This window comes from Podarcis melisellensis (genome assembly GCF_964234715.1).
Source record: "Podarcis melisellensis genome assembly, chromosome: 3".
Lineage (NCBI taxonomy): Eukaryota > Metazoa > Chordata > Lepidosauria > Squamata > Lacertidae > Podarcis > Podarcis melisellensis.
In genome coordinates, this window is record NC_138530.1 from 79744230 (window position 1) to 79769175 (window position 24946).

General features: G+C 42.9%; 1 protein-coding gene across 1 annotated transcript; it reads left to right on the forward strand.

Annotated features, from left to right (window-relative positions):
- The first annotated feature begins 3702 nt into the window (after positions 1 to 3702).
- On the forward strand, positions 3703 to 12350 carry CGA (glycoprotein hormones, alpha polypeptide). The gene is given in 7 exon segments (XM_081905617.1): positions 3703 to 3927; positions 5609 to 5646; positions 6156 to 6192; positions 6195 to 6220; positions 8807 to 8913; positions 10766 to 10956; positions 11724 to 12350. Coding segments are annotated over 7 exon segments (513 nt in total). The 5' UTR covers positions 3703 to 3897; the 3' UTR covers positions 11808 to 12350.
- Positions 12351 to 24946: the final 12596 nt, after the last annotated feature.

The window sequence follows — 24946 nt, forward strand, 5'->3', positions numbered from 1 at the left end:
CATAGAGAGGCAGGGAAATGTGGGCTAGTCCTGTCACGTGCGTCTGCCGGCGCGCGCCTAGTGGCACAAACAGCCCCGTGACGCGCCTCGCGGACTTTTTTTTGGGGGGGGGGGAGACGGCAAGGAGGCAGGACGTCAACCGAAGAAGTGTTTCAGTTTCGCTCGCGGTCTGCCTGGTTTGGAGCGGCTTCGCTCCCTTGCACAGGAAGAGGCGGCGCCGCCACCGCAAACTTCAACGAGCAGGCGGCGCGCTTCTCGCCCGCTTCCGTTTGCCCCTCTTTTCTCTCCCTGGACACGCGCACCTGGCTGCAAAGTTTCTCGCCCCTCCGTCTGCGAGGGAGACCAGGTGTTACGCAGCTAGGAATCCAAAAACCGACGCGCATTTATTGCTAGTCCGCAACTTCCGAAACTGTTCGACACGGCAGCTGTTTAAGCTTTGGGGAAATTATTTTAAATACAAACTATCCTTTTGAGAAAAATAAAGGAACAAACATGCGTCGAATTTATTTACTTCCCGCCCTCCACCCTAAGGCAGGAGGGCCAGTGATGCAGCCCACACACTATTTGAATGGCAATGGTCATCAACTTCGGGGGTGGGGATCTGGCCCTTTCAAATATTGTATTGGGGTGGGGGCGAAGGAACCTCAGCCCCTAGGAGCTGGCTGCTATGCCTAAGGTCCCAGAGCAAGATAAAGTATAAAAACAGCATTGAGAACAATTTTAAACTTGCAAAGGTGGGTGCTAAAAACATTCACCTTTGCAAATATTACCTTTGCTTTCTATAGGTACGTTGAATTTTGAAGCAGCAGGTGTAGGGGTGAGGTATTTAGCTTTTTATTTTAGCATATTCAGGGCTAATTTAGATTTAGAAAATGGTATGAGGGAGAGGATTTTTTAAACTTCCTTCCCCACAGCTGCTTTTAGGTGGGGAAACAGTTGGGAGTTGTAATTATGAATCCTATATTTGGGGGTGGTGCCGGACATTTTGTCGCCCTTGCAACACCATTCACCATCCTGCAGAACCAGGGCCCCTCCCTGGCCCCACCGTCACACCTGTACTGCTGCCAGTCCCGCCACTGCAACTGCCACGATGCTGTAGCAGTTTGGTGAGGGATGGCTGTGAGGACAAGGGTACTGTGACACAGACAAAGCCACAGAGGGGCTGGAAGCACCACAATGGGGCTGATGGCGGTGCAGTGGCAGAGGTTGAATCTGCTGGCCTGTATGAGATCTATTTTGGTCATCCTGCTAATAGATCCTGCTAACAGGCCTTTGTTCCCACAAAATGGGCATACTGGTTTCTCTAAACAGAAATACCAAAGAGATAGAAACAAATGAAAAGGCTCTGACACCCTTGCTGGCTTTGTGTAACAACTTTGCAAGGCACTTTAGGGAGAAAATCACTCAGATTTTGACAGAGCTGGATCGCATTCAACTCAAGTCTAAGAAAGTTGTCTAGAGCACTGTCTGCTCCATCGCTACTGGATCAGTTTACATTATTGCAGCCTGAGGATGTGACAACCTGCTTGAAGACATGTGGCCATCCACCTGCCACCTTGACCCTTGGCATTCTGGCTTCTTCAGGGGGTTGCTTGTGGGGGGGGGGGGTCCAGAAAGTGATTAATGTTTTAATGAAGAAGGTGCCACCTGCCTTGAAGGAGGCAGTGGTGTGTCTCCTTGGTAAGAAGACCTCACTGGATCCAGAATTGTTAAAACAACTATGGTCTGGTGGCAAATATCCCCTTTTGAGGCAAGGTGCTTGAGAAGGTATGGTGGTCCAGCTTCAGGAAGGAAACTAATTACTTGGATCTGTTCTACTCTGGCTTCAGGCCTTGTCATGACACTCAAATTTCCTTGGTCACCCTGGGTGATGATATTTATCAGGAGAGAGATGGGGAGAATGCAACGCTGCTCATTCTCAATCTGTTGGTGGCTTTTGATACTGTTGACCACAGTAGCCTTCTGGAGCAGAAGTATCTTTCTGGTTCACCAGAAACAACCCCTTTTGGACATAAATAACCTGGCCGCTGTAATACATTCTCTGGTAACTTACATACTTAGGATGACTTGGAAATGTCAAGTGGTTCAAAATGCAGCAAGCAGATTAGTGCCTGGGCTTCCAATTAGATCTCACATAACCCTTGTTTTAAAACTGCTGCATTGGTTGCCAGTTCATTTCCAGGCTTAGATCCAGATGCTCACATTAGCGTTTAAAGCCCTACAGACCCCCTCAGGGGGCAGAGGAGGCCCTATTAGTTGTTCCATTTCTCAGAAGCTGTAAAGTAAATAGTAGAGGTAGACTCTGCCTTGTAATATTATTTCTTTATCCACATATGTCTTTTATTTGGCCTTTATTGAGTAGATCTTCTTTCACCAGTAAAAACATAAAACTATACAAGGTACATAAAAATGGTCTCTGCCCTGGCATTTTTACTGCAGCATTGTTTGTTCACAGATATATATCCTTGTATTTCCCACCTAATTAATATTGGTAGCTGGAAGCCTTGAGAGGGAATTGAAGTCCCCTGCTGTTCCATCACTGATTGCAAACTACAGGTATAGTTGCTGTCACGAGAATATTGATTTGAATGGGGTATTACATACATTGAACAGGGAAAAACAAAATTACTTGGAGTGCATATGAAAAGCTAGATGCATAATAACATTTCTGATTCACAAGTGGATTTTTAGAATAAAATGGAGAAAATAATAAGTGATTCTAAAATTAAGTTATTCTAGCAAAGGGAGTAACATAATGTTGCGAGTATAACCATTAGGTGCACTTCACGCAAAGTTTAGCACTTTGATTTGATTTTTAAAGATGGAAAATTGAGCATGCATTTAACTCTCACTGAAGTAAATGGAATATAAAAGTGCTTAATGCTTCACTCAATTATTCTAATACGTACTAAAATTTATTTTAACACAAACATCTGTCTTTAATATAATGCACATTTTGTATAAGAATTCCATATGGTCTGAAATTATCTTCAAATACAGGTCTATTGTAACCTACAGAAAATAGGCTTCCCTGCAATGGTGCTATCATGCTACCTGGCACTTTATTTTTTTAAAAGTTGCCTTACGTTGCAACCTGTTGTGGCCTCAAGGCCCCAAGGGGGGGCTGGTTTGAAGAAGTGGCAATTACTAGAAGAGCAAATGGAATTATGGTAAGCTATGGTGGATCACAAAAGGCAAGGCAGTATCTTTTGCCAGGACCCTGGACAGATCACAAAGGCAAACATTAGTTGGAACTCACCCAAAGAGAGCTATTGTTTCTGCAGCCTGCTGTGACCTTTTCAAGATGCCATGATTTTCACCTGCTGTTAACCTCACCCATTCAGAAAAAAACTGTGTTTCCTAAAGGCCAATTGCCTGAACCTGCAACCACTGGAAACTATGGTGAGGTCTCCGTGTGTGGGTCTTCTGTGTCTGAGGTGTCAGGTAAAGTCAAGCCCTCAGGTTTGGAAGGTTCTGGAGTGTGGGATGAAGGATCCCTGGGCAATACCTCTTCCCCTTCTGAGTGGAGATGGGGAGATTGAGACTAGAGACATGACACAGCCTGACACAAAAATCTGTGGGACTCGTGTGCACATGTGTAGAACTATGCACTAAATATAAATAGGTCTGAATAATTTACCGTACTCGAATAATGCTTTCAAAGAAATAGTGGCTTGAACCCTGTGTGTAGCTTTCCACTCATATAATCTCCCATCCACAGAAGTGAGGAAAGGCAGTTCCCTCCTGCAGCTCCATTTGGATGTCTCTGCAACAATGTGAGAGGTGATGGAGGATGCTGTAGGGGGAAGGAGGAATTGGTGATAATTGCTTCCCCTTCCCTTCTGTCAGAGACAACCTCTGGACCACCAGCCATTCCATGAATGAAATGAATATGAAATGAAAATGTTGCAATATGAATCAAACAGGGTGAGTGCAAAAAGGATAGTTTGAAACTGCATTATTTTTCATCATTTTAGCATCATAAAATCATACAATTGTAGCGTTGAGAAGGACCCTGAGAGTCACCTAGTCCAAACCACTGCAATGTAGAAATATGCAAGTGGCTCACATGGAGATAGAATCACAGCCTGGGCTAGGTTATCTAACCCAGGCTTCCTCAACCTTGGGCCTCCAGATGTTTTTGGCCTACAACTCCCATGATCCCTAGCTAGCAGGACCAGTGGCGTAGCGTGGGTTGTCAGCACCCGGGGCAAGGCAAGTAATTTGCGCCCCCTAACCCGTGGATTTGCGCCCCCTAACCCGTGGATTTGCGCCCCCGAACCCTACCCCCCAGATGTTGCGCCCGGTGCGGCCGGCCCCCCTGCACCCCCCACGCTACCACTGAGCAGGACCAGTGGCCAGGAATGATGGGAACTGTAGTCTCAAAACATCTGGAGGCCCAAGGTTGAGGAAGCCTGCTCTAACCAACTGAGCTATTCCCTCCTACAGTGATACCTCGGGTTATAACCGCTTCCGGTTGCGTTTTTTCGGGTTGCAGACTGCCAAAACCAGGAAGTACCGGAATGGGTTACTTCCGGGTTTCGGCAGTTGCGTATGTGCAGAAGTGCTAAATCACACTTTGCGCATGTGCAGAAGTGCCAAATCGCAACCCGCGCATGCACAGACGTGGGTTGCGAAGGCTGTGAGTTGCAAACGTGCATCATGCATGGATCACGTTCGCAACCCAAGCGTCCACTGTATTTTGTTATTTTCTTGTTTTCTTTTTCAATAACATTTTATTGATTTTCCAAAAATAACAAAAATAAAAAACAACCACAACAATGCAAAAACAAAACAAAACAAATTGACTTCCCTCCAATTCCTTGGTTCTATTATTTATCAAGATACTGCAGGTCCATTGTTAAATTTTTAAATGTTATTTTCTAGTTTTCAGCTCTTAATATAATGTTGCGAAGGGGAAAGAGACTACAGTGGTACCTCAGGTTAAGTATTTAATTCGTTCTGGAGGTCCATTCTTAACCTGAAACTGTTCTTAACCTGAAAACCACTTCAGCTAATGGGGCCTCCAGCTGCTACTGCGCCTCAGCCATGCGATTTCTGTTCTCATCCTGAAGCAAAGTTATTAACCCGGGGTACTATTTCTGGGTTACCGGAGTCTTTAACCTGAAGCATCTGTAACCTGAAGCGTATGTAACCCGAGGTACCACTGTACAGGGAATGAACATTCTCCCCCTGTGCCATTTTAGAAGCTGGTAGGAAATCTGCTGAAGCCACTGTTGTCTTTGTTGTTCTTTTTTTAATGGCTGCAATTACTGAAAATGGCAGTAAACTGTGGTTGACAATGCAAGAGAAAACTAAATGGTAAACATTGTTGATTTTTGTGCCCACCATCTGACCTTTCTTTAATATTACAATGCAGGAAGTGATCTCTTTAAGAGTCAAGGACGAGATAACATCAGTATGGTGGAATAGTAATTACATCAAGCAATAGTTGGCCAATGAGGAGACATCACAGTTGATCCATTGGCTTAGATCTAGGTGGGAGATATGACTGAATTTCCTAGTATAAAAGAAAAACACAGGGTATATTCCGTCTCAGTGTCGAAAGACAAGCTGCCGCTAAGTTTCCTAACCCTATTTTTTTCAGACCCTTAATCAACTGTCCTCAGCTGGAAAAGAAGAAGGGTAAGGTTATTTGTTAAAATGGTTTAGATATGTTTATTAATATGAAATCTAATATAATCTCTTTTCTTTAAAGCAGACTCTTTGTAAAAAGACCAAGTACTGTGATTCTCTTCATAGACTGAGGCTGCAATCCTATATCCACTTACTTGGGGGTAAACTCCACAGAACTCAGTAGTGCTTACTTGTGAGTAACATGGATAAGGGTTGTTTTGCGAGATGCGTTGGGATCATTTGATGAAGACACAAAAACGTGTCAGCCAAATGGTGATCAGCTCTTTGTGTGCAATGTATCTCAGTCTCTGAAATGGGAGCATGGTTTAGATAAAAACCTGAAGGTGAAAATTCTGGCTTTTAAAAAAAGCCCCAAACACCAAATGTTGTGTTTGCTGTTGCAGGGGTATAACATGTTACTGTTTTGAGAGTGTTGTTGTTAGGGAGAACTCTCTCCAGGGATAGGCATAATGCAAGTGGAGCCACATGAAGCTTTTCATTTTGATTCTCTTGCGCAGCTTATGCCACATAACCCTGAGTACATCAGTGGCCATGTGCAGTCTTCTCATGCTTTCTTTGTCTGGTGAGTCCCCTGGTTTTCAGGAGCGGGGTTTCTGTTGGTTTGTTTTTTGGTGAGGGGCAAAAGGCTGCAATGGGAACGGAGTGAGAAAGCTCTGTTGTACCTGAAGTTCTTTTGATACAAGCCATAGTTCTCTGGATCAGGGAAAGAGATCAGAAAAAGCAACTTTGGGTGGATAGTGGCTAATAAGTAACAATCCCCTTGGACTACTTCACACATTATATTTTACATCTAAACTTGTAAAGTGTGAATGCAACAAACTTACGCATCAAACAGGTTGGGCATTGGTTGCAACTATGTGACAGGGTAAAAACAACACCAGCCTGTGTTACTTACATATCGTGTTGGAAATGGCTTGACTAGTGAGGATTTAGCTAAGAGAGCAATACATATACTTTCTCAAAATTATCCCGTTTAGATCTCTGATACTGCATTAGCAGAGGAAGGATCTGCTAATTTCTCATTTTTCACAATCTTAAATTGGATTCTCCATATTCCTGCAGCAATTTTTCTTTTAAAAAAAATCCACATTAGAATTCTTAAGCACTTTAGTGTGAATTTTTCCTGATAAACAATTTTTATGTCATTTTGACTAATGCGCACATCTTTGCAAGCAATTTCTATTGGTATATGTATTTTTGTATATTATTTCCACTAATATATTTATTTTTATGCGCCCTTCTACCTAAAATATGCATTTTTGGTAAACATTGGTTTGTTGGGGAAACTGCCTTGAAAATTTTAAGTAAGTACGGATTTCAAAGGATGGCTATGTTTTAGTTCTCATATTGTTTCAAAAAGTGTGAATCTGGTAAATTCAGCTTTAAATGTAAACTTAATAAAATTGTCCTCCCTTTATAAAATTAAGGGAGAAAAATGGCTATTACCTTAATACATATTTTTACTGGATTATTTCTGCAAAGGCTTGCAGTGCAACCCTGCACAAGTCTAGTCAGAAAACCCATTGTGTTCAGTGCGTCTTACTCCGTGTTAAGTGTTCTTAAGACTGCAGCCTAAGGCAGTCCTCTCCTTTTAAATGCCAATTTACTAGAAATCATCACATAAATATAACAGACTCATCAGCATTATTACTTTATAACAAAAATATAAAAACAAATTGTGTTTGATAATATGATATATTGTTAATATTTTATTAATTTAATTCCTTTGAATGATTTGCTTGTCAGTTGCCTTTATCTTCCACATTTTTGTGTGTACATGGCCTAAACAGCACTATCTTCTTGTCTGATTGCATTTTTTGTGTTGCATTGTTATTTCTGGAAAGTAGTTTTTCTGTTATTTGTTTTCTGTTTAGAATAAATATGAATAAAAATACTGTCCTTATAAGCTGCTTAGGGCCAGCTCCAGCATAGTGCTTTTACAGTTGGGAAGTGTGATTCTCATAAAGATGCATGGAAAATTTTATGTCTAGTTGTCTCATGCGCCTAGTGATAATTGTTGACACTTTTTTCTCTGAAGATCTGGCTCCCATACCTTTTTTGTGGCATGTGTGTGTGCTGAGCATTTTCCCAGTCGGGCTTTTGTGGGTTTTTGGATCCTAGATAAATATTTTGGTAGATTTTGCAGGGAGCATTCATGAGCAGGATGCTAGATTGTAGCTTGTTCCTGATCTACTGGAAAGTGATACCATATTTTTAGATATTTTAGTCTAGAGGGTTACCGGTACATCAAAGTATTCCCATGGACAGGGGGAAATGTTAAATTTAACTATTGCTTAGCATCACTTCATGTGTTTCTGAGATACTGGGCACGTGCCTATATGTCAAGTTTACGCAAGGTATTCCTCATAAGAAGTGAGAGGCATACGTACTCTCTGTGCTGCATCTATCTATGACATGAGATAGCTGTTTGGCTCTTGGTCCACAACCATGATGTGTACAATATTTTTTTAAAAAACCAACAACCACCACTTGTGAACATAGCTCTCATATGTCACTGGAAACCGCTCAGATAACTTATGCAACAACATCAGTCCTATAAAACATTTAGTCTATCTGAGCCAATAGGATGTTTTGGCTAACATGCAAGTCAAGCCATGTGGAGTGCCTTAGTGAAACACCCTGTAGTTCAGGAGTGGCTAGCTCACAAAACATTAGCCACTTCTGAACTCATAGGTGTTCTACTTAGTTTCAGACGCAGTTGGTCTGTAACTCCCCGAACATTCAACAAGCTGACTGGGACCGATTTGAGCTGAGATCCAACAACATCTGAAAGGCATCTTATCCTTATTCTACAAAGACCCCAAACTTTTGACCCAAGTGACAGCATTGTTTATGCATCTGTACTGACTTAGCATGTATGTTAAAGCTGCATGGTAAATTCAAGATGCTAACCACACTTTTATCCCATATTACATTCAGAGACCAGAATCCAAATAAGTCACTAGTCTCTTGAGGCTGCAGCACCACCAACAGTCCTACAGCTCTGCGCCTTCTCCATGGGTAGAATTTAAGAATACAATGAAAACTGTGTTCCTTAGCTACTTTCAATTGGAATCAACTGGATGTATTTCCAAATAAACATGCTTATGACTAGAAGGGAAATCCTTTGTTTTTCTCTCTTTTGCAGGAGGGCCATGGTGTTCTTTGGGAAGTATGCAGCTGTTGCTTTTGCCATATTGTCTGTGTCACTGAGTATTCTACATTCAGTGCCGGAGCGAGAGTTCATCGCTCCAGGTGAGATACATTAAATATTGGATTATTATTTTTTAAGCAGACAGTGATTTGGATAAATAAAACTTACCAGTTAAGCTCCCATCATCTGTGCACCATGAAAAGAAATGACATTTCCTGGCATGGGAAATTGTGAAATAAGAAAGAAAAGAGAGGTGTAATGGAAGTGGTCCTCTTCGCCGCACTTTAACAGAAGTTGCAAAATATTTTCTCTCTCTCTTGTTAAAACTATTTAGCAGCTTGCTGGATTGCATCATTGCATTTAAAGCTTTACAAAGAGGAATACTTACATATACTTACCTATACAGTGGTACCTTGGGTTACAGACGCTTCAGGTTACAGACTCTGCTAACCCAGAAATAGTACCTGAGGTTAAGAACTCTACCTCAGGATGAGAACAGAAATTGTGTGGTGGCAGCAGTGGGAGGCCCCATTAGTGAAAGTGGTACCTCAGGTTAAAAACAGTTTCAGGTTAAGAACGGACCTCCAGAACCAATTAAGTTCTTAACCCGAGGTACCACTGTACTTACTCAGTATACTTACCTATACTGAGTAAATGTGCAAAAGATAGGGCTGTGTGCCACTTCTAGAATCTTCTGACTGAATAGCACTTTGTACATTACACCCCTGAAAGTAAATGTTAACCATTTCATACTGCAGATTATTGGATAGGTAGCACATTTAATCTCATTGACAAAAAGGCATTATATTTCTTCCCATAATCATAAGAAATCATTTTTTTTAAACTAATGAAAGCTTTCTGCTAGTACATGTGTATGCTTTCTTTTCTATATTTTTTCTTTCTTTTTTAAAAAATAAATTTTATTAATATTTTCCACAAAAAAAAACCAATATGCATTGCAATTAATGCAAATTAAATTTTTAAACAGATGAAAAATGAATGGATATGACATTAACTAATTTACTTTACACTAACAGTGCTTTTTTGATTGGGGGCTTTCCACATAATATTTTTGATTGAGTTGTTTTTTAAAGCAGTATTATCTGTCAGCATCTCCAAATGTGGGAAATGAAGAGCTGCAGCTGTTTAAGCTTCCCTAACATCAAAAGATGATTTACTACATTACTTGTTAATAATCTGATTAACAGATGACCCCTATTTTCTGCCATGCATTTAATTACCCGCTTGACTTGTGATTTTGAATACCTTAGTGTTTTTGGTGCCCTGTATGCGACAAATTCTTTCAACTGGCATTTCTTTTTCTGAAAATGTGCTGCATGTTCAAGGAGTGAAATTGCATGTTCTGTCTTGAAAACCCCACTTCAGAGCACCTTGTTAGTAGCTCCCAGTGAATATTTCACAGTTTTTGCCTTAGCTACATTTTGGCCCATATAGTCATTTAAGCTAATGGCACCATACTGAATTTATTTATTTTTTAAAAAAGGAAAGAAGTGGGGAGGGGGGTTTCCTTTGGGTCTTTGGGAGGTGACTAGTTTAAGCAAGCTTTAGCTAGTTCCAAAACATTTGATAGAAAGAGGGCCAAGATCAGATCAGAAAGTTTATCTTATTTCCTGTAGACTAGGGCCTGGAGGACTTGTTGGGATCCAGTTCCCAACAGCCCCATCCACCATGGCCGATGGTAAGAGATTATGGGAATTGTGGTCCAATCAGTATCTGGAAGGCTCCCATGTCTTGCTGTAGACCATTTTGTCTTCAAAGTTAGATGTGAGTTTAGCCATTCATGAATTGATGGCACACAGTGAGAAGCCCATCCTACCAGTTCAGCTCAAGATTGGAATGCAGCCCAGCCCGTCGTATGTTGCAATGTGAAGTACAAGTAGAACCAAGAACAACACTAATATCTAAATATATTCTTTTCTGTGTATCTGAAAGGCTGCCCTGAATGTAAACTGATCTTGAACGCACGCATGACGGAGCTGTTCAATGGGCGACCTATTTATCAGTGTGCAGGATGCTGTTTCTCAAGGGCTTATCCCACTCCCATGAGATCTAAGAAGACAATGCCGGTCCCAAAGAACATCACATCAGAAGCAACATGCTGTGTGGCAAGAGCCTTCAAACAGGTAATGAGGCTACTAAACCCCTACCTATGCAATATGTGTTTGTTACCCTTCCTCCCTGGAATAATATTGGAATCCTCAGGCATGCTTGAAGATTGTGCCTGAAAGCTGCAACTCCATTCTTCTAAGTCCACAGTCTGCTCTCTGACTTACTTAAGGTCTCTTATAAATCCAGATGGCTCCAACCCTTATATAGCAATATCAGATCTATTGGTATTGACATTGAACTCTTGTATAATTCAAGTGAGCAATATATGTATCACAACATTCAAACCAGATTAAGGGTGGGTGAACAGGAAAATTCCTCACATTATCTTGTAGCTGGCTTTTGAATGTACCCTCAACCTCATTTCTGCAAAGGTTAAGTTAGCAATGTGTTGCAACTACATTACAACGTATTTGCCCTGTAGATGAGCAGCTGCTGTTCAAGAAATGCTAGTGAAAAATCTTTTTTGAGCATATGGAACTAATTGCATTTGGGGGTGGGGTGTTCCTTAGGATTCTATCTACTTAATTCTCGGTGTTTCTTTATTTACATTTATTCATATATGTATAGAGAGAGAGAGAGAAAGTATCAAAATGGTGTACAATTAAAACAGTACCATAAACTTCACTACAACAAATCACAATATAGAAGAAGAAATTGCATAATAAACACATAGCTTTTATTTTAAGTGAGAAAATAAAGCTTTAAGGTGTTCTTTGCAAAAAGGGTCTGATTTTTGCAATGAATGAAAGTATAATTCTATTTTTTCTTTTCTTTTATCCAGGCTCCCATTCCAAATCATGAACACACAAAGATAGAGAATCACACCGATTGTCACTGCAGTACTTGCTACTATCATAAATCTTAAGACCTTCATGAATGGACCGCCGATGACAACGAATGATTTGATTTTATTTGCATTATTTGCATTATTTGCATGTATAAGATCATAACTTTTCTGATTGAAAAGAAGGAAGCTTTGAGATTACCTACTATGATATATTCCCTGCTGTTATGTTTCCTCTTTACTTCATCACACATTGAGTGAAACTGACAAATATGTTTCATTATTTCTCTTAGAAACCAAATATAGAATTTTGCATGACAACCAAAGTCTTGTTTATTTTGTACGTAAGGTGTGAATTAATGTATAACTGTCTTCTCCGAGAAAAAGGATGCTATACTAATTTGAAATAATTTCTCACTCCATCTGTGGAGAAATATGTTGCATTCTTTTCTTTTTTAAAAAAGCCAGTTAAATATATTATGACTTGTGGATTATCTTCTTCCCCTGTTGAAGAACTGAATAACATTGTTTCAGTGCTAGACATAGAAAAGAATGATTCTCAACCCCTTGAAAAAATGTCAATTGAAAAGAAGCTTCATAATAATTTTCAAGTTTCTCTTATAACCAATTATACTTTGAATTTGGGTATGGGTATTGCCATTTCAGAAACATTTTATATTTTCAACAGATGCTTGAACCTTACACCTGACAAAGTAGGTTGTTGTATATGAAAGTTCATGCTGCAATAAGACTCTAGGGAAATCTCAAATCGACCAGAGTGCCAAAACCCATACTCAGCAAATACCTGTGTTACATTCCCATATGCCAACACATCTGACTTAGGAAAACCATTGGCCTCAGCAGTTTTCAAATTGCCATGAGTGATGTAGGGGTTCCATGGGAAATTATAGGGAACCTGAGGGTATGATAGCACCGCAGGACATTATGTTTGACACTCCTCCAGTATCCTATAACAAACTGACCCAGACCCTGTGATCATCATCTGAGGCTCTTCTTCGTGTTCCTCCTCCGTGAAAGTTCTAGAAGGAAGCAACACAAAGGGCCTTTTCTGCAGTAGCTCCCATCTTGTGGAGTGCTGTCTCCAGGGAGGCTCGTCTGGCACATTCGTTAGATATCTTCGGGCATCAGGCAAAGACATTCTTCTCCTAGGCTATGGCCTTTTAAAATGGGGTGAAGGGTATGGTTTTTGTTTGTTACTACGTTATGGAGGGTGGCATGGAAATTTAATAAATAATAAAATAATAATAAATAATGGACTTTGCTACCCAAACAGTCCTGCTATATTCTGGGATCTATTTAAGAACTCCCCTGTCACATACTACATCTTGCTACACTGAAACACTGGGTCAGCAGAGGTAGCTGTAAATTCAAACCTGTTGTTCTCTTAACATAATCCTGGGGTATAAGATATAAAGCTTCCACAAAAGCACAGAGATGGGGAGAAACTAACACCACACATTACTGCTTCTATTGCATTGAAATATACAGTGTGATAAAATGTGTGTGATAAAGGGATATTATATAATCCCTCTTAAAAAGGTAAAGGTAAAGGACCCCTGGATGGTTAAGTCCAGTCAAAGGCGACTATGAGCTTGCGGCGCTTATCTCGCTTTCAGGCTGAGGGAGCTGGCATTTGTCCACAGACAGCTTTCCAGGTCATGTGGCCAGCCTGACTAAACCACTTCTGGTGCAACGGAACACCGTGACAGAAACCAGAGCGCACGGAAACCCTGCTTACTTTCCTGCCGCAGCCATACCTATTTATATAATAATAATATAGTAATAATTTATTATTTATACCCCGCCCATCTGGCTGAGTTTCCCCTGCCACTATGGGCATCGCCCAATCAAGTGTTAAAAACAACACAGCATTAAATATTAAAAACTTCCCTGAACAGGGGTGCCTTCAGATGTCTTTTAAAGATAAGGTAGCTGCTTATTTCCTTCACATCTGAAGGGAGGGCGTTCCACAGGGTGGGCACCACTACCAAGAAGGCCCTCTGCCTGGTTCCCTATAACCTCACTTCTCGCAATGAGGGAACCGCCAGAAGGCCCTCGGTGCTGGATCTCAGTGTCCAGGTTGAACGATGGGGGTGGAGACGCTCCTTCAGATATACAGGACTGAGGCCATTTAGGGCTTTAAAGGTCAACACCAACACTTTGAATTGTGCTCGGAAACATACTGGGAGCCAATGCAGATCTCTCAGAACCGGTGTTATATGGTCCCAGAGGCTTTTGAACTGCTAGGTTGGCAGTAGCTAGGACAGAGCAATGGAAGCTCACTCTGTTGCACGGATTCAAACCACCAACCTTCCGATCAGCAAGCCCAAGAGGCTCAATGGTTTAGACCACAGCGCCACCCGCGTCCCTCTTAAAAAGCTATACTACCCCTAACTCCTGTTCCTGTGTTCTTCACTTATTTTACAACTCATTTCTCATATGAAAAATCCAAGTTTTCAACCCAGGGAGGAAGGAACTCATCCGCTTGGACACTCTATAGGACACACCAGAGGATAAGATGCACCTAGTTTGGGGGGGGGGGGAGGAAGGAAAACAAGAAAAAAAAAATTGTATCCCAGAAGCCAGAACAGCGCGGAGGGAGCGTTCCCTCTGTGCTTCGGAGGCTTCGCGTTGTTATTGCTGAAGCCAAGGAGCCTGCATTCGCTCCATAGGACGCACACACATTTCCCCTTAATTTTTGGAGGGGAAAAAGTGTGTCCTATAGGGCGAGAAATACGGTAATAATATTGTTTTTCTAGTTTACTGGCTTTATCCTCAGGGTTTGGATCTGCTGATTGTACCCAGCTATATCTCTCTAACACAGAACCTCTTTGCTACTGCCCAGTTCTGCATCTCAACTTACCTGTCACCTACCTGAAGGTCTCATTATTATTTCAAACTCAGCATGTCCAAGGCTGAACTACTTGTCCTGCCACCCACGCCTTCCTGTTGACAGCTTCAGCAGCCACCATGATGATGAGGCACACAGCCTTGGCATTTGCTGTGCCATTGATTCTTATCTCCTCTTTCCTCTCTAATTTCAGTCAGGGCTGGATGAGTCACTTCTCCCAATACAGCACTGCAAAATATCCTTATCTTCCCAGCTAAAACAGTGGTTCACATTCTCAATATGTGATGCCCTTCTTCTGAGGCTAACCTATATACAAGAAAAGAATCATCGTCCTTACTGTTTGAGTTCCTTATGGTCTTCATCTCCCTTATTTCTCAGTTTTAATTTCTCGACCGTCTGTTCTTTCATGCACCAGGGGATTCCCTCAGTGGCTAAGGTTCCAGTTATGGGAGACCTTAAAGGTAAAGGTAAAGGGACCCCTGACCATTAGGTCCAGTCGTGGCCGACTATGGAGTTGCAGCGCTCATCTCGCTTTATTGGCCGAGGTAGCCAGCGTTCAGCTTCCGGGTCATGTGGCCAGCGTGACTAAGCCGCTTCTGGCGAACCAGAGCAATGCACAGAAACACCATTTACCTTCCCGCCGGAGCAGTACCTATTTATCTACTTGCACTTTGATGTGCTTTAGAACTGCTAGGTTGGCAGGAGCTGGGACCAAGCAATGGGAGCTCACCCCGTCGTGGAGATTTGAACCGCCGACCTTCTGATCGGCAAGTCCTAGGCTCTGTGGTTTAACCCACAGCACCACACGTGTCCCTACGGGAGATCTTAAAGGTAAAGGTAAAGGTACCCCTGCCCGTACGGGCCAGTCTTGCCAGACTCTGGGGTTGTGCGCCCATCTCACTCAAGAGGCCAGGGGCTAGCGCTGTCCGAAGACACTTCCGGGTCACGTGGCCAGCGTGACATCGCTGCTCTGGCGAGCCAGAGCTGCACACAGAAACGGCGTTTACCTTCCCGCTAGAAAGCGGTCCCTATTTATCTACTTGCACCCGAGGGTGCTTTCGAACTGCTAGGTTGGCAGGCGCTGGGACCGAGCAACGGGAGCGCACCCCGCCGCGGGGATTCGAACCGCCGACCTTTCGATTGGCAAGCCCTAGGTGCTGAGGCTTTTACCCACAGCGCCACCTGCGTCCCTTTACGGGAGATCTTAGCCTCCACCAAATCAGTCACCAATGAAGATACAGTTGCAGATCCAGTACTGCCCAAACAAACTAATGCCAAGCTCAAAGAATCAGCCTAGGTCCAAATGTGATCCAGGAAAAAGGTCAGAAAACACTCCAAGATCAATTTAACAGGGAAGTCAGGCAAGGTGCAACACAGGAAGGCAAGGAGACTAGAATCAGGAACTAGAGCCTATGTTGTTGCCATCCAGGAAGGCAAGAAAGTGCGGCTCTGCAACTGGAAGAACCATCAGGAAAGAATCCAAACCTTTCTTTGCCACCCAAAAAGGTTTTTATGTTCATCTGCTCAAACGAGTTCTATGTTTAGAGGATAAGCCTTTCTCCGCGGGATGGGGGTTATACAGAGGTTAACAAACTTAGCAACTTATCCTTACTACTATAGAAAGGCCATTCATGAGTCCTTGTAAACATAGAGAACTGATACACTGAAAGAGAAGGAAGTGAATTGATTGCCATGGGTCAGCTAAATTCTCCAGAGGATAACCCCAAGGAAGTGTTGGGGGAGATACTGCAGCTAGAACCTGTTTCTTCTCAAGGGGGTCCAGACTTTGAAGAAGGACTGCCAGGAAATTCTAATGACTCTGAAATGATACCACTGGCAAATGACACAACCTCAACAGACAGTACTGGTATAGCATGGCCCGATAACACAATCTCAGTTATCCGTGAAACATGCTTATCCTTTGAAAATGGAATTGCAGCGAGCAGACAAACATAATAAACTTTCTGGTTGGCAGATTATATACCGTATAAAAATGCAGTTATCTGCTTAATTTAGAGAGAAAGGCGGGGAGATTTGTAATGATTATATATGTAACACCACCTAGCACAGGGTGGTGCTGTTTCATATCCTTTGTGCATAACTGAGGTTCTCATCATCTTGTTCTGTTTTGTCTTATGTGCTGTCTTGGGAATGTTCCTATAAAGAGCAATTCTGTTTTGGAGGTCTGAGCAGTCAGTTTAACTGCCAGGTCTCTAATCAAGTGTTTTATTCCAAGCCAATAGTACAATATCAACAAACTTGATTGTGTCCAGAAGGTCTGCAGACCTACCTATGAGGAAAGATGAAATGAGTCAGGCATATGTAGCATGGAGAAGAGCCCAGCCAGAAAGGAGCTCATAATCCCCATCGGCCTTACAGGTAGGACCAAGACTAAGGCATCTGATGCCAATTTCAGCTTAGGAGAAGTTCATGTGGGTGCAGGTGCTCCTTCAAATAATCTGTTTAGGGTTTTAAATGGTAAAACCAGCACTTTAAATTGAGTCTGGAATAGGCAGACCATGGAACCAATACAAAAATGGTATAATAGAACAGCATCCTTGCTGCTGCATTCTGAACCACTGCAGTTTCTGGCTCATCTTCAACGCCAGTCTCATGGCAATCACAGTAATCTAGTCTGGATATAACCAAAATATGTAGAAATGAAGCTAGGGCTGACATCTCTGGATAGGTTTACCAACCTAAGCTGCTTAACAGCGATCCTGGCCACCACCTTAGCCTAATACCATTCTAAGACTCTGTACCTGATCTTAGTGCAACCTCATCCAGAACTTAGTGCAAGCTCCCATCCTACCATTTAAACACTCAGTAAGAAAAGAGAGAGAAATGAAAGAACGAAACATAAACAGCAAGAAGTCCGATATTACTATTAAAAGAAAATGAACATGAATAATTTTTCATTATATGCTCTTGCCATGTGTTCAGTGAAGTTCATCTTTATGACAACAGTTCTATTCACTTTCCCAATTCCCGGAGAGCATCAAAGTAGTCAAAAACTATTTTATCCATCTTACAGTGGAGGGTCTTTTTCCTTGCCACCAGAAGGGCTCATTGTTAGTTTTAGACCACCATCTAGTGGTGAAATCGACAACAGATTCGGTTCTTAAATAATCTCCTTTAAAAAAGTAAATTGAATGAGAACGTGTGTGTTTTGACATTCTGTTTGCCTACCATCTGTAACAGAAGGAGCCCTGGAGAAGGAGGTGTGTTTACTTCTCTCCGCAACAAAGCCCCCCAAAGTCCAAATCTCCTTGTGGAGATTTGAGGCTTCTTTCAAGTCAATCTGTGAATTATTTTTGCATCTCAAACCACTAAGAATTGGAGACGATGTGGTCAAGCTTTGGGCATGTATACACAGAGCCACATCAGTGTATTAGCTGCCTTCTGCAGGTGCATTTTTGGTCAGTGAATACACATTGTCACCTTCTTTTTATTGGTACTTCATTCCTTTGGTGCTTTGAAGGAGCCTTTTGCAAGGCATTCTGAAGTGCTTCTTGCCTTATGCCAAAATGGAGAACACCTCTTCTGGGAACCTCTGGAGGTGTGGGGTGGAATCTTAGGTTTTCAGGCTGTACTTGTGTAGCCATGGAAATCCATAACAACTCTCAGCACAAACTTACAGCTCCCAGGTTTCTTGGAGGGAAGCCATGACTTCTAAAGAGGAACAAGAGTGCCTTCAATGTATGGTGTGGATGTGATGTCATTTAAAACATACAGTGCAGATATGACTCAAGATGGCCGTGACTCATGCAGTAAGTTGCATTTAATGAGAACTGCAGCAGGGATATCCATCCCTGTGTCAAGCATATAAAGAATTGACCAGATCATTGAAGGATACAAGGATCAGCTGTTCTTAATTTTATCTGGGGCGAACATGGTTAACATTGATCAATAATAGCAAATACACTCATGATTGTTTCTGGGTTTTGTAATGGGAAAGAAAAATGTGTAAGGCAGCAAGTGTCAGTAAATTTAAAATGTAAGCCACGCACACACAAGGTCAGGAAATTTAGTCCCTTCTGTGTTAGTGCAACCAGAATAGTTACAACCCTCTAATTCCCACATGGAAGCCGCTACAAATGTGGGGCAGGTAGGGTGGGATGTTTATACTGGGTTAGATCCAGACTAAGTTAGTTGCAATTAGGTCCAGTTGAAATCCTGTTAGCCCTGACGGAAGCCCCAGTGATTTCAAAAGGAACCAAGTGCAGCTTACTTACTAGTTTGGGTCTAAACCACTGTGCTTCACATGTGAGTCAGTCCAGGGAGCCTCCATGGAAGGAATACTTGAGTCTGAGGACATGTAATGCTGGTGCAGAGAAGCTCCTGGACTGGGTGATTGTATTGTGCCAGTGCTTCAAAATGGCCTCTTTCCATATGTACCTACCTGGTTCCTCAGATCATCTTTAGAGGCCCTTCTCTGGGTGTCTCTGTAAGTAAGGTATGACAGGTGGCTACTGTTGAGAGGACCTTTTTAATGGTGGCACACTAATTGTGGAATGCTCTCCCCAGAGAGTCTCCCCTGAACATACTTTGTCGTCTGCTCTAGAAGAGAAGGACCTTTTGCTTTTAATCCCAGCTTTTAAAGAGTTTTTGGCTGTTAAAATCTGATAGGGTGTTTTGCTCTCTGCTGCTCAAGTTTTTATGCTGCATTGCACTTTATTATTTTGTTGTTATACCTGAATACATTTTATGCTGTAAGACACCTGGAGAACTTGGCACCATTATGTGGGATATAAGCAATGCAATTAAAACAAATAAATATATCGGGTGGTATCTGACTCAGTCATACCTGGAGCATACCCACTGAACTGAAGACTTCCATGATTTTACTCTGAGACTGACTTAATGATAATCTCACCCATTGTTTCCTCGTGGTTGACAAGTCCTTCCTCAAAAGGATGGATCCATATATTTTACAGCCTTCCTGGTTGGTTGGCTTAGTGATATTCAGCATACAACAGGTATATTCTTTGCATTTGTAACCATTCTAACCATTCTCCATTATTTCAAGGAACACATTCTGTGCTTTTTGGCATGCTGGGTTGCACAATGGCACTGAGAAGAAAGACAGTGAGGGAGAAAGAGAATGTTATTGTGGCAAAAACTGCAGCAGCCGCTCAGCACAATAGAAATAAAGATTTTTTTTAAAAAAAACCCACAACACCTCTCTAGGTGCAATCAGATTTCTTGTTTACACTCTGTTTCATCCTTCAGGTTCTTTTGTTTATTATTTTAAAAATCTAAGTTCCAGGGGCACATTATGAAATCTTTCAAGGCTATTTTCCTTTTAAAATGTGTGTGTGTGTGTGTGTGTGTGTGTGTGTGTGTGTGAAGTGATTGCAGTTACATCTTGAATTCTTTTCTTAATATATTACATTATGATGAATGGAAAGAATGGTACAGAATGTGATTCACGGATACCATTTCTTCTTCTGGAAAAAGTGATTTTCCTTCTGCTGTATGGCTCTTTGGGAAGCTGGATGTTATTGCTGTTAGTGAACTACACAGAAATGGGCCATAAGGTCATGCATTTGATTCATGAGCCAAGTTCAAAGTGGTTTGCAGAATTGTTAGCCTGTCAGCAGAACATGTGTTCACCACCTGTTTTAAGATTTGGTTCTAAGTGGCTCTTACATAGGAAGAGAAAAGGACATATAAACTATGTTTCATGTGTTCCTGATAGGAAATAAAGCCACAGAAAAAGTCCCAAGCTGTATTGTTTCATCACATTTATGTTACAACCAACCTCCAAGCATCACAAATAAGCACTGTAACCACAAAATGCTCTTGTGTGATAGGATCAGTAGAGACGATGACTTGCAGCATCCTCAATTGGACTGTAGGGGGAGCCATGGGCAAGGAATTAATGTGTTTCCCCCATCTTCTATTTTCACCTAGCTATATGTGATGTTAGGACATTTCACCCAAACTTTTCATGTTTTCCCTTATATGTAGAAATGGGATAATGATCACTTTCCGGAATAATCAAAGCTTTAAAAAGAAGCATTTTGTGTGATAATTTGTGCCAGCCTAAAGTTTTGGCTGGTTGGTTGAAATCAAGAAGCTCTATTGGGCCACTTTCACAATGACCTCCGTTGCTCCACAGTTCAGGAATGTTGCTACATGCGACAGGAAGGAAGAGACAGGTGTGCCTACTGGAATTTTATCTTCCGTGCCACTGTTGGAAGCAAGGGATCCCTGTCCTCTTTTGCATTTGGTCATCAGATGGAGAGAGCCAAAAGGCTGTGCAATAGGGATGATGGTGCAACTGGACTTCTCCGCGACCCTTCCCCTCTGCAGGGAGGTGGGACCGATTCGGATGGTCCGCCCCCGCCACTTAATGGATACAAATGGTTTCCAGAGAGTGGTAGGGGATGCTTTATCCCATGTTGATGGCCTTTCAGCTGATTCCCTGGTGGCCCGCTGGAATGCAGAGTTAATAAGAGTTATCAACTGTCTGGCTCCGAAGTGCCCTCTCCGATTGCATGGAGCCTGGACAGCCCCGTGGTTTCCATGGAGCTGAGGGTGATGAAACAATCACTGAGATGGCTAGAGCACAGGTGGTGGAAAACTCATTTTGAATCGAACCGGACACGGGTTAGAGCTCAACGTCGAGCCTACCAAGTGGTGATAGCGATGGTGAGGAGGACCTTCTTCATTGCCTCTATTGCATCTGCAGAAAACAGCAGCAGGAGACTCTTTCAGGTGGTTCACAATTTAACAGAACAACCTTTGCCATCGGGGCCATGTAAAGACCCCAAGATCTCCTGCAACAATTTTGCAAAGTTTTTTGCAGATAAAGTTGCTCAGATTCAGAAACAGGTAGACTCCACCATGGGAGCAGGGCCGGGGCAAGAGAATGCTAGAATCCTGTCTAGTCAAGTTGCATGGAATCAATCCCAATCTGTTACCTCCAAGGATGTGGACAGGGTGCTTGGACAAGTGAAACTGACCACCTGTCTCCTTGATCCTTGCCCATCCTGGCTGATAAAAGCAAGCCGGGAAGGGCTGGGCGATGGGCTCTGTGGGGTGGTGAATGCTTCCCTCTGTGAAGGAGCCTTCCCAGACCCACTCAAAGAGGCGGTCATTAAACTGCTTCTTAAAAAAACATCTTTAGACCCGGCCAATATGGCCAACTACCGCCCAGTCTCAAATCTTCCATTCTTGGGCAAGGTGATTGAGTGGATGGTTGCTGAACAACTCCAAGCACACCTGGAGGATGCGGACCATTTGGGTCCCTTCAAATTGGGATTTGGGCCTCATCATGGGACCGAAACTGCCTCGGTCACACTGGCCAATGATCTCCGGCAGGCTAGGGACAAAGGTGAAAGCTGTTTCCTAGTTCTGCTGGCTCTCTCAATGGCCTTTGATACCATCGGCCATAACATCCTTCTGTACCGTCTAGAGGAGCTGGGGGCACTGTTATACAGTGGTTCTGTTCCTTCCTCCTGGGGCACGTCTAGAAAGTATTGTTGGGGGATGAGTGTTCAGACCCCTTGGCTCTCACTTGTGGGGTGCATCAGGGTTCCATCCTCTCCCCCATGCTTTTCAACATCCAAATGAAGCCGCTGGCTTACTCTACAGCTAGTTAGGGAGTACAAATTGTGGCATACAATAACTTAAAAAGGGCCTGCTGGATCAGGCCAAGGGCCCATCCTGCTCTTACAGTGCTCAACCAGATGCCTGTGGGAAGCCCACAAGCAGGGCATGAGCGAATATGATGTTTCTTGCTCATCCAACACATGTATGTGCAGACAAAATGCTGCCAGTCTCATCCACCTGCTTGGATTTCAGTTTGAAATAAGGACATGGATGAACATGGGGTTGTGAGAAATCCCTGGAGCTCGGCTTAAGCATGCATTTTCCATACCTCCACCTGTGAACCAAGGAGTCAGATGCTTCCAAGGATCCATGTTTCCTGCTTCTTGCAGGGATGCTAACCAGTTTGGGCAAAGGGGTTCTATTGCAGTTTCAGTACTTACGGGGTCTTCTTGTGGAGCAATTCTCCATTTTACTGAAGGGAGCACATTTCTTCTCCTTTGTTCTCAATGCATTGCCGAATGTCTAGCTCAGGCCAGCTACCAGCCTGGATATAATTCGGAGGATTTTGCATACATCATTTTCTTGGCAACAGCTGCTGTGAATTGTGGCCACTCATGGGAGATGGCTTAGGCAGCCCCAAGGAGAAATCCCAGCTGTTGCATTCTGGGTTTAATGGCTACAAACTGTAAGGGATGCATTGATTCTCTCTTAATTGTTATCAACACAACATTTCAATTGACCGGATTCTGAGTAGTAACTGGTGCTGCCATTGTTTGCTCTCATTCACTGAATAGGACCGGCGCTTGTTCTCATTACCTTCTGAAGGTGTGTCATCAATAAACACTTTAGTCTGAACTAATGGAGGATGCTATTTGTATTGGGTTAATGGCTCTCTTCAAGGTGGAATAAATGGAAGCACTTCTTTCCATGTTAGCGTCCTCTTTCATATATTCACCTTTTTAAAGGGGGAAAAACCCTAGTTCTTTATCTTATCATTATATGCCATGGAGATGGGGGCAGGTATCAAAAGCTTGATTGTCATCTATACAATTGAACTCTGTCGCTCTCTGGGCTTGTAAAACCCTTTTAAGAATAATGAAAGAAGATAGCATTCCATGTTTTCCTCTGATTTAATTTCTTCTTCTGTGCTGTTGCTTTCAGATAGCTAACAGTGGTGGCTAGTACCCATTGCAACTGATAGGGAGGAAGGCAGGGAGACAAACAGTAGGTGGAGCTAGAGCTAAGGATAGAAAGAGCCAATCAATTCCAGTTTTGTCCCCATTCTCCTCCTTCCTGAGCTCTACAAGGGAGACACTGAGGGAGAAGATAGACAGGCATTACGACCCCTTGGCCTGGTTCTGAGTAAGAAGGCAGGGAGGGGCAGGGGGTAGGGGGCTGGATGAGGGCAGACTGAGCTTGATGAGGCAGTGACCCATCTGCCCTCCACTGTTAGCTACTGCGTTTCTCTGTGGTTGTTGGTTCTTGTACCATCACTTCTTTAGCCATTGATCTGGCGTGGTATTGCCACAGTCTGCAAACGCATTAAAGCATGTTGATGTTTCTTGTTGACATAATGTGGAGCTCCCTACCTATACTCCACACTGAATTAATAGCTGGGTTGTCAAATGAAGAAGCCAAGCCAAGCAAAGCCTGGCCTGGCTTTCACCAGCGATTCTGCAGAACTCAACTGGTGAAGCTTTTAACAGAATGGAGATAAGCATTATTACCTGGAAATGTTTGCAAATTAAGCTACTGTGAAAAGCATGGGAGCAGAAGGCAGTAAAAAAAAAGGGGGGGAATGACTAGGTAACTAGGGGAGAGAGGGGAAAAATTGAAAGCCTCAGGTATGAAGCTGCTGGTCAGATGCAGGCAAGGGCAGAACTCCTTTACCTTGGGAATGATACGCATCTCTTATTGCTACAGGAACCTGGTCCCGATATGGAACTGCATACAGTGGTACCTTGGGTTACATATGCTTCAGGTTACATACACTTCAGGTTACAGACTCCACTAATCCAGAAATATTACCTGGGGTTAAGAACTTTGCTTCAGGATGAGAACAGAAATCGTGCTCCGGTGGCGCAGCGGCAGCAGGAGGCCCCATTAGCTAAAGTGGTGCTTCAGGTTAAGAACATAGAATCATTGAATCATAGAGTTGGAAGAGACCACAAGTGCCATCGAGTCCAACCCACTGCCAAGCAGGAAACACCATCAGAGCACTCCTGACATATGGCTGTCAAGCCTCTGCTTAAAGACCTCCAAAGAAGGAGACTCCACCACACTCCTTGGCAGCAAATTCCACGGTCGAACAGCTCTTACTGTCAGGAAGTTCTTCCTAATGTTTAGGTGGAATCTTCTTTCTTATAGTTTCAGGTTAAGAACGGACCTCTGGAACGAATTAAGTACGTAACCCGAGGTACCACTGTATTGGCTTTCATTTTCATCCCTTGTAATAATACAAGCTAAGCCAAGAGGCATTAGCCGCAGATGCTTCACACGGTGGGTGTGTTTGTCAGCCTGAGGGCCGCACAACCTTCAGGAAGGGGCTGCATGCCACTGGTGGGTGCAGGCTCAGCCAAAGATGCTTTGCCACTGTAGGCAAGGTGCCCCGATGCTGCTCAATAACCCCCACAATGCCACCTTCTGCAAACCAAGTCAGCAGTGCAATGGTGGGGTTGGGACAGGGGTCAGATCTGCTGCCTGAAGCAAATGGCTTCACATTGCCTAATAGATGGTCCTTTCCTGGGTGTCTGTGACCAGAAGCAAGAGAGTAACAGGTGTGCGTTTT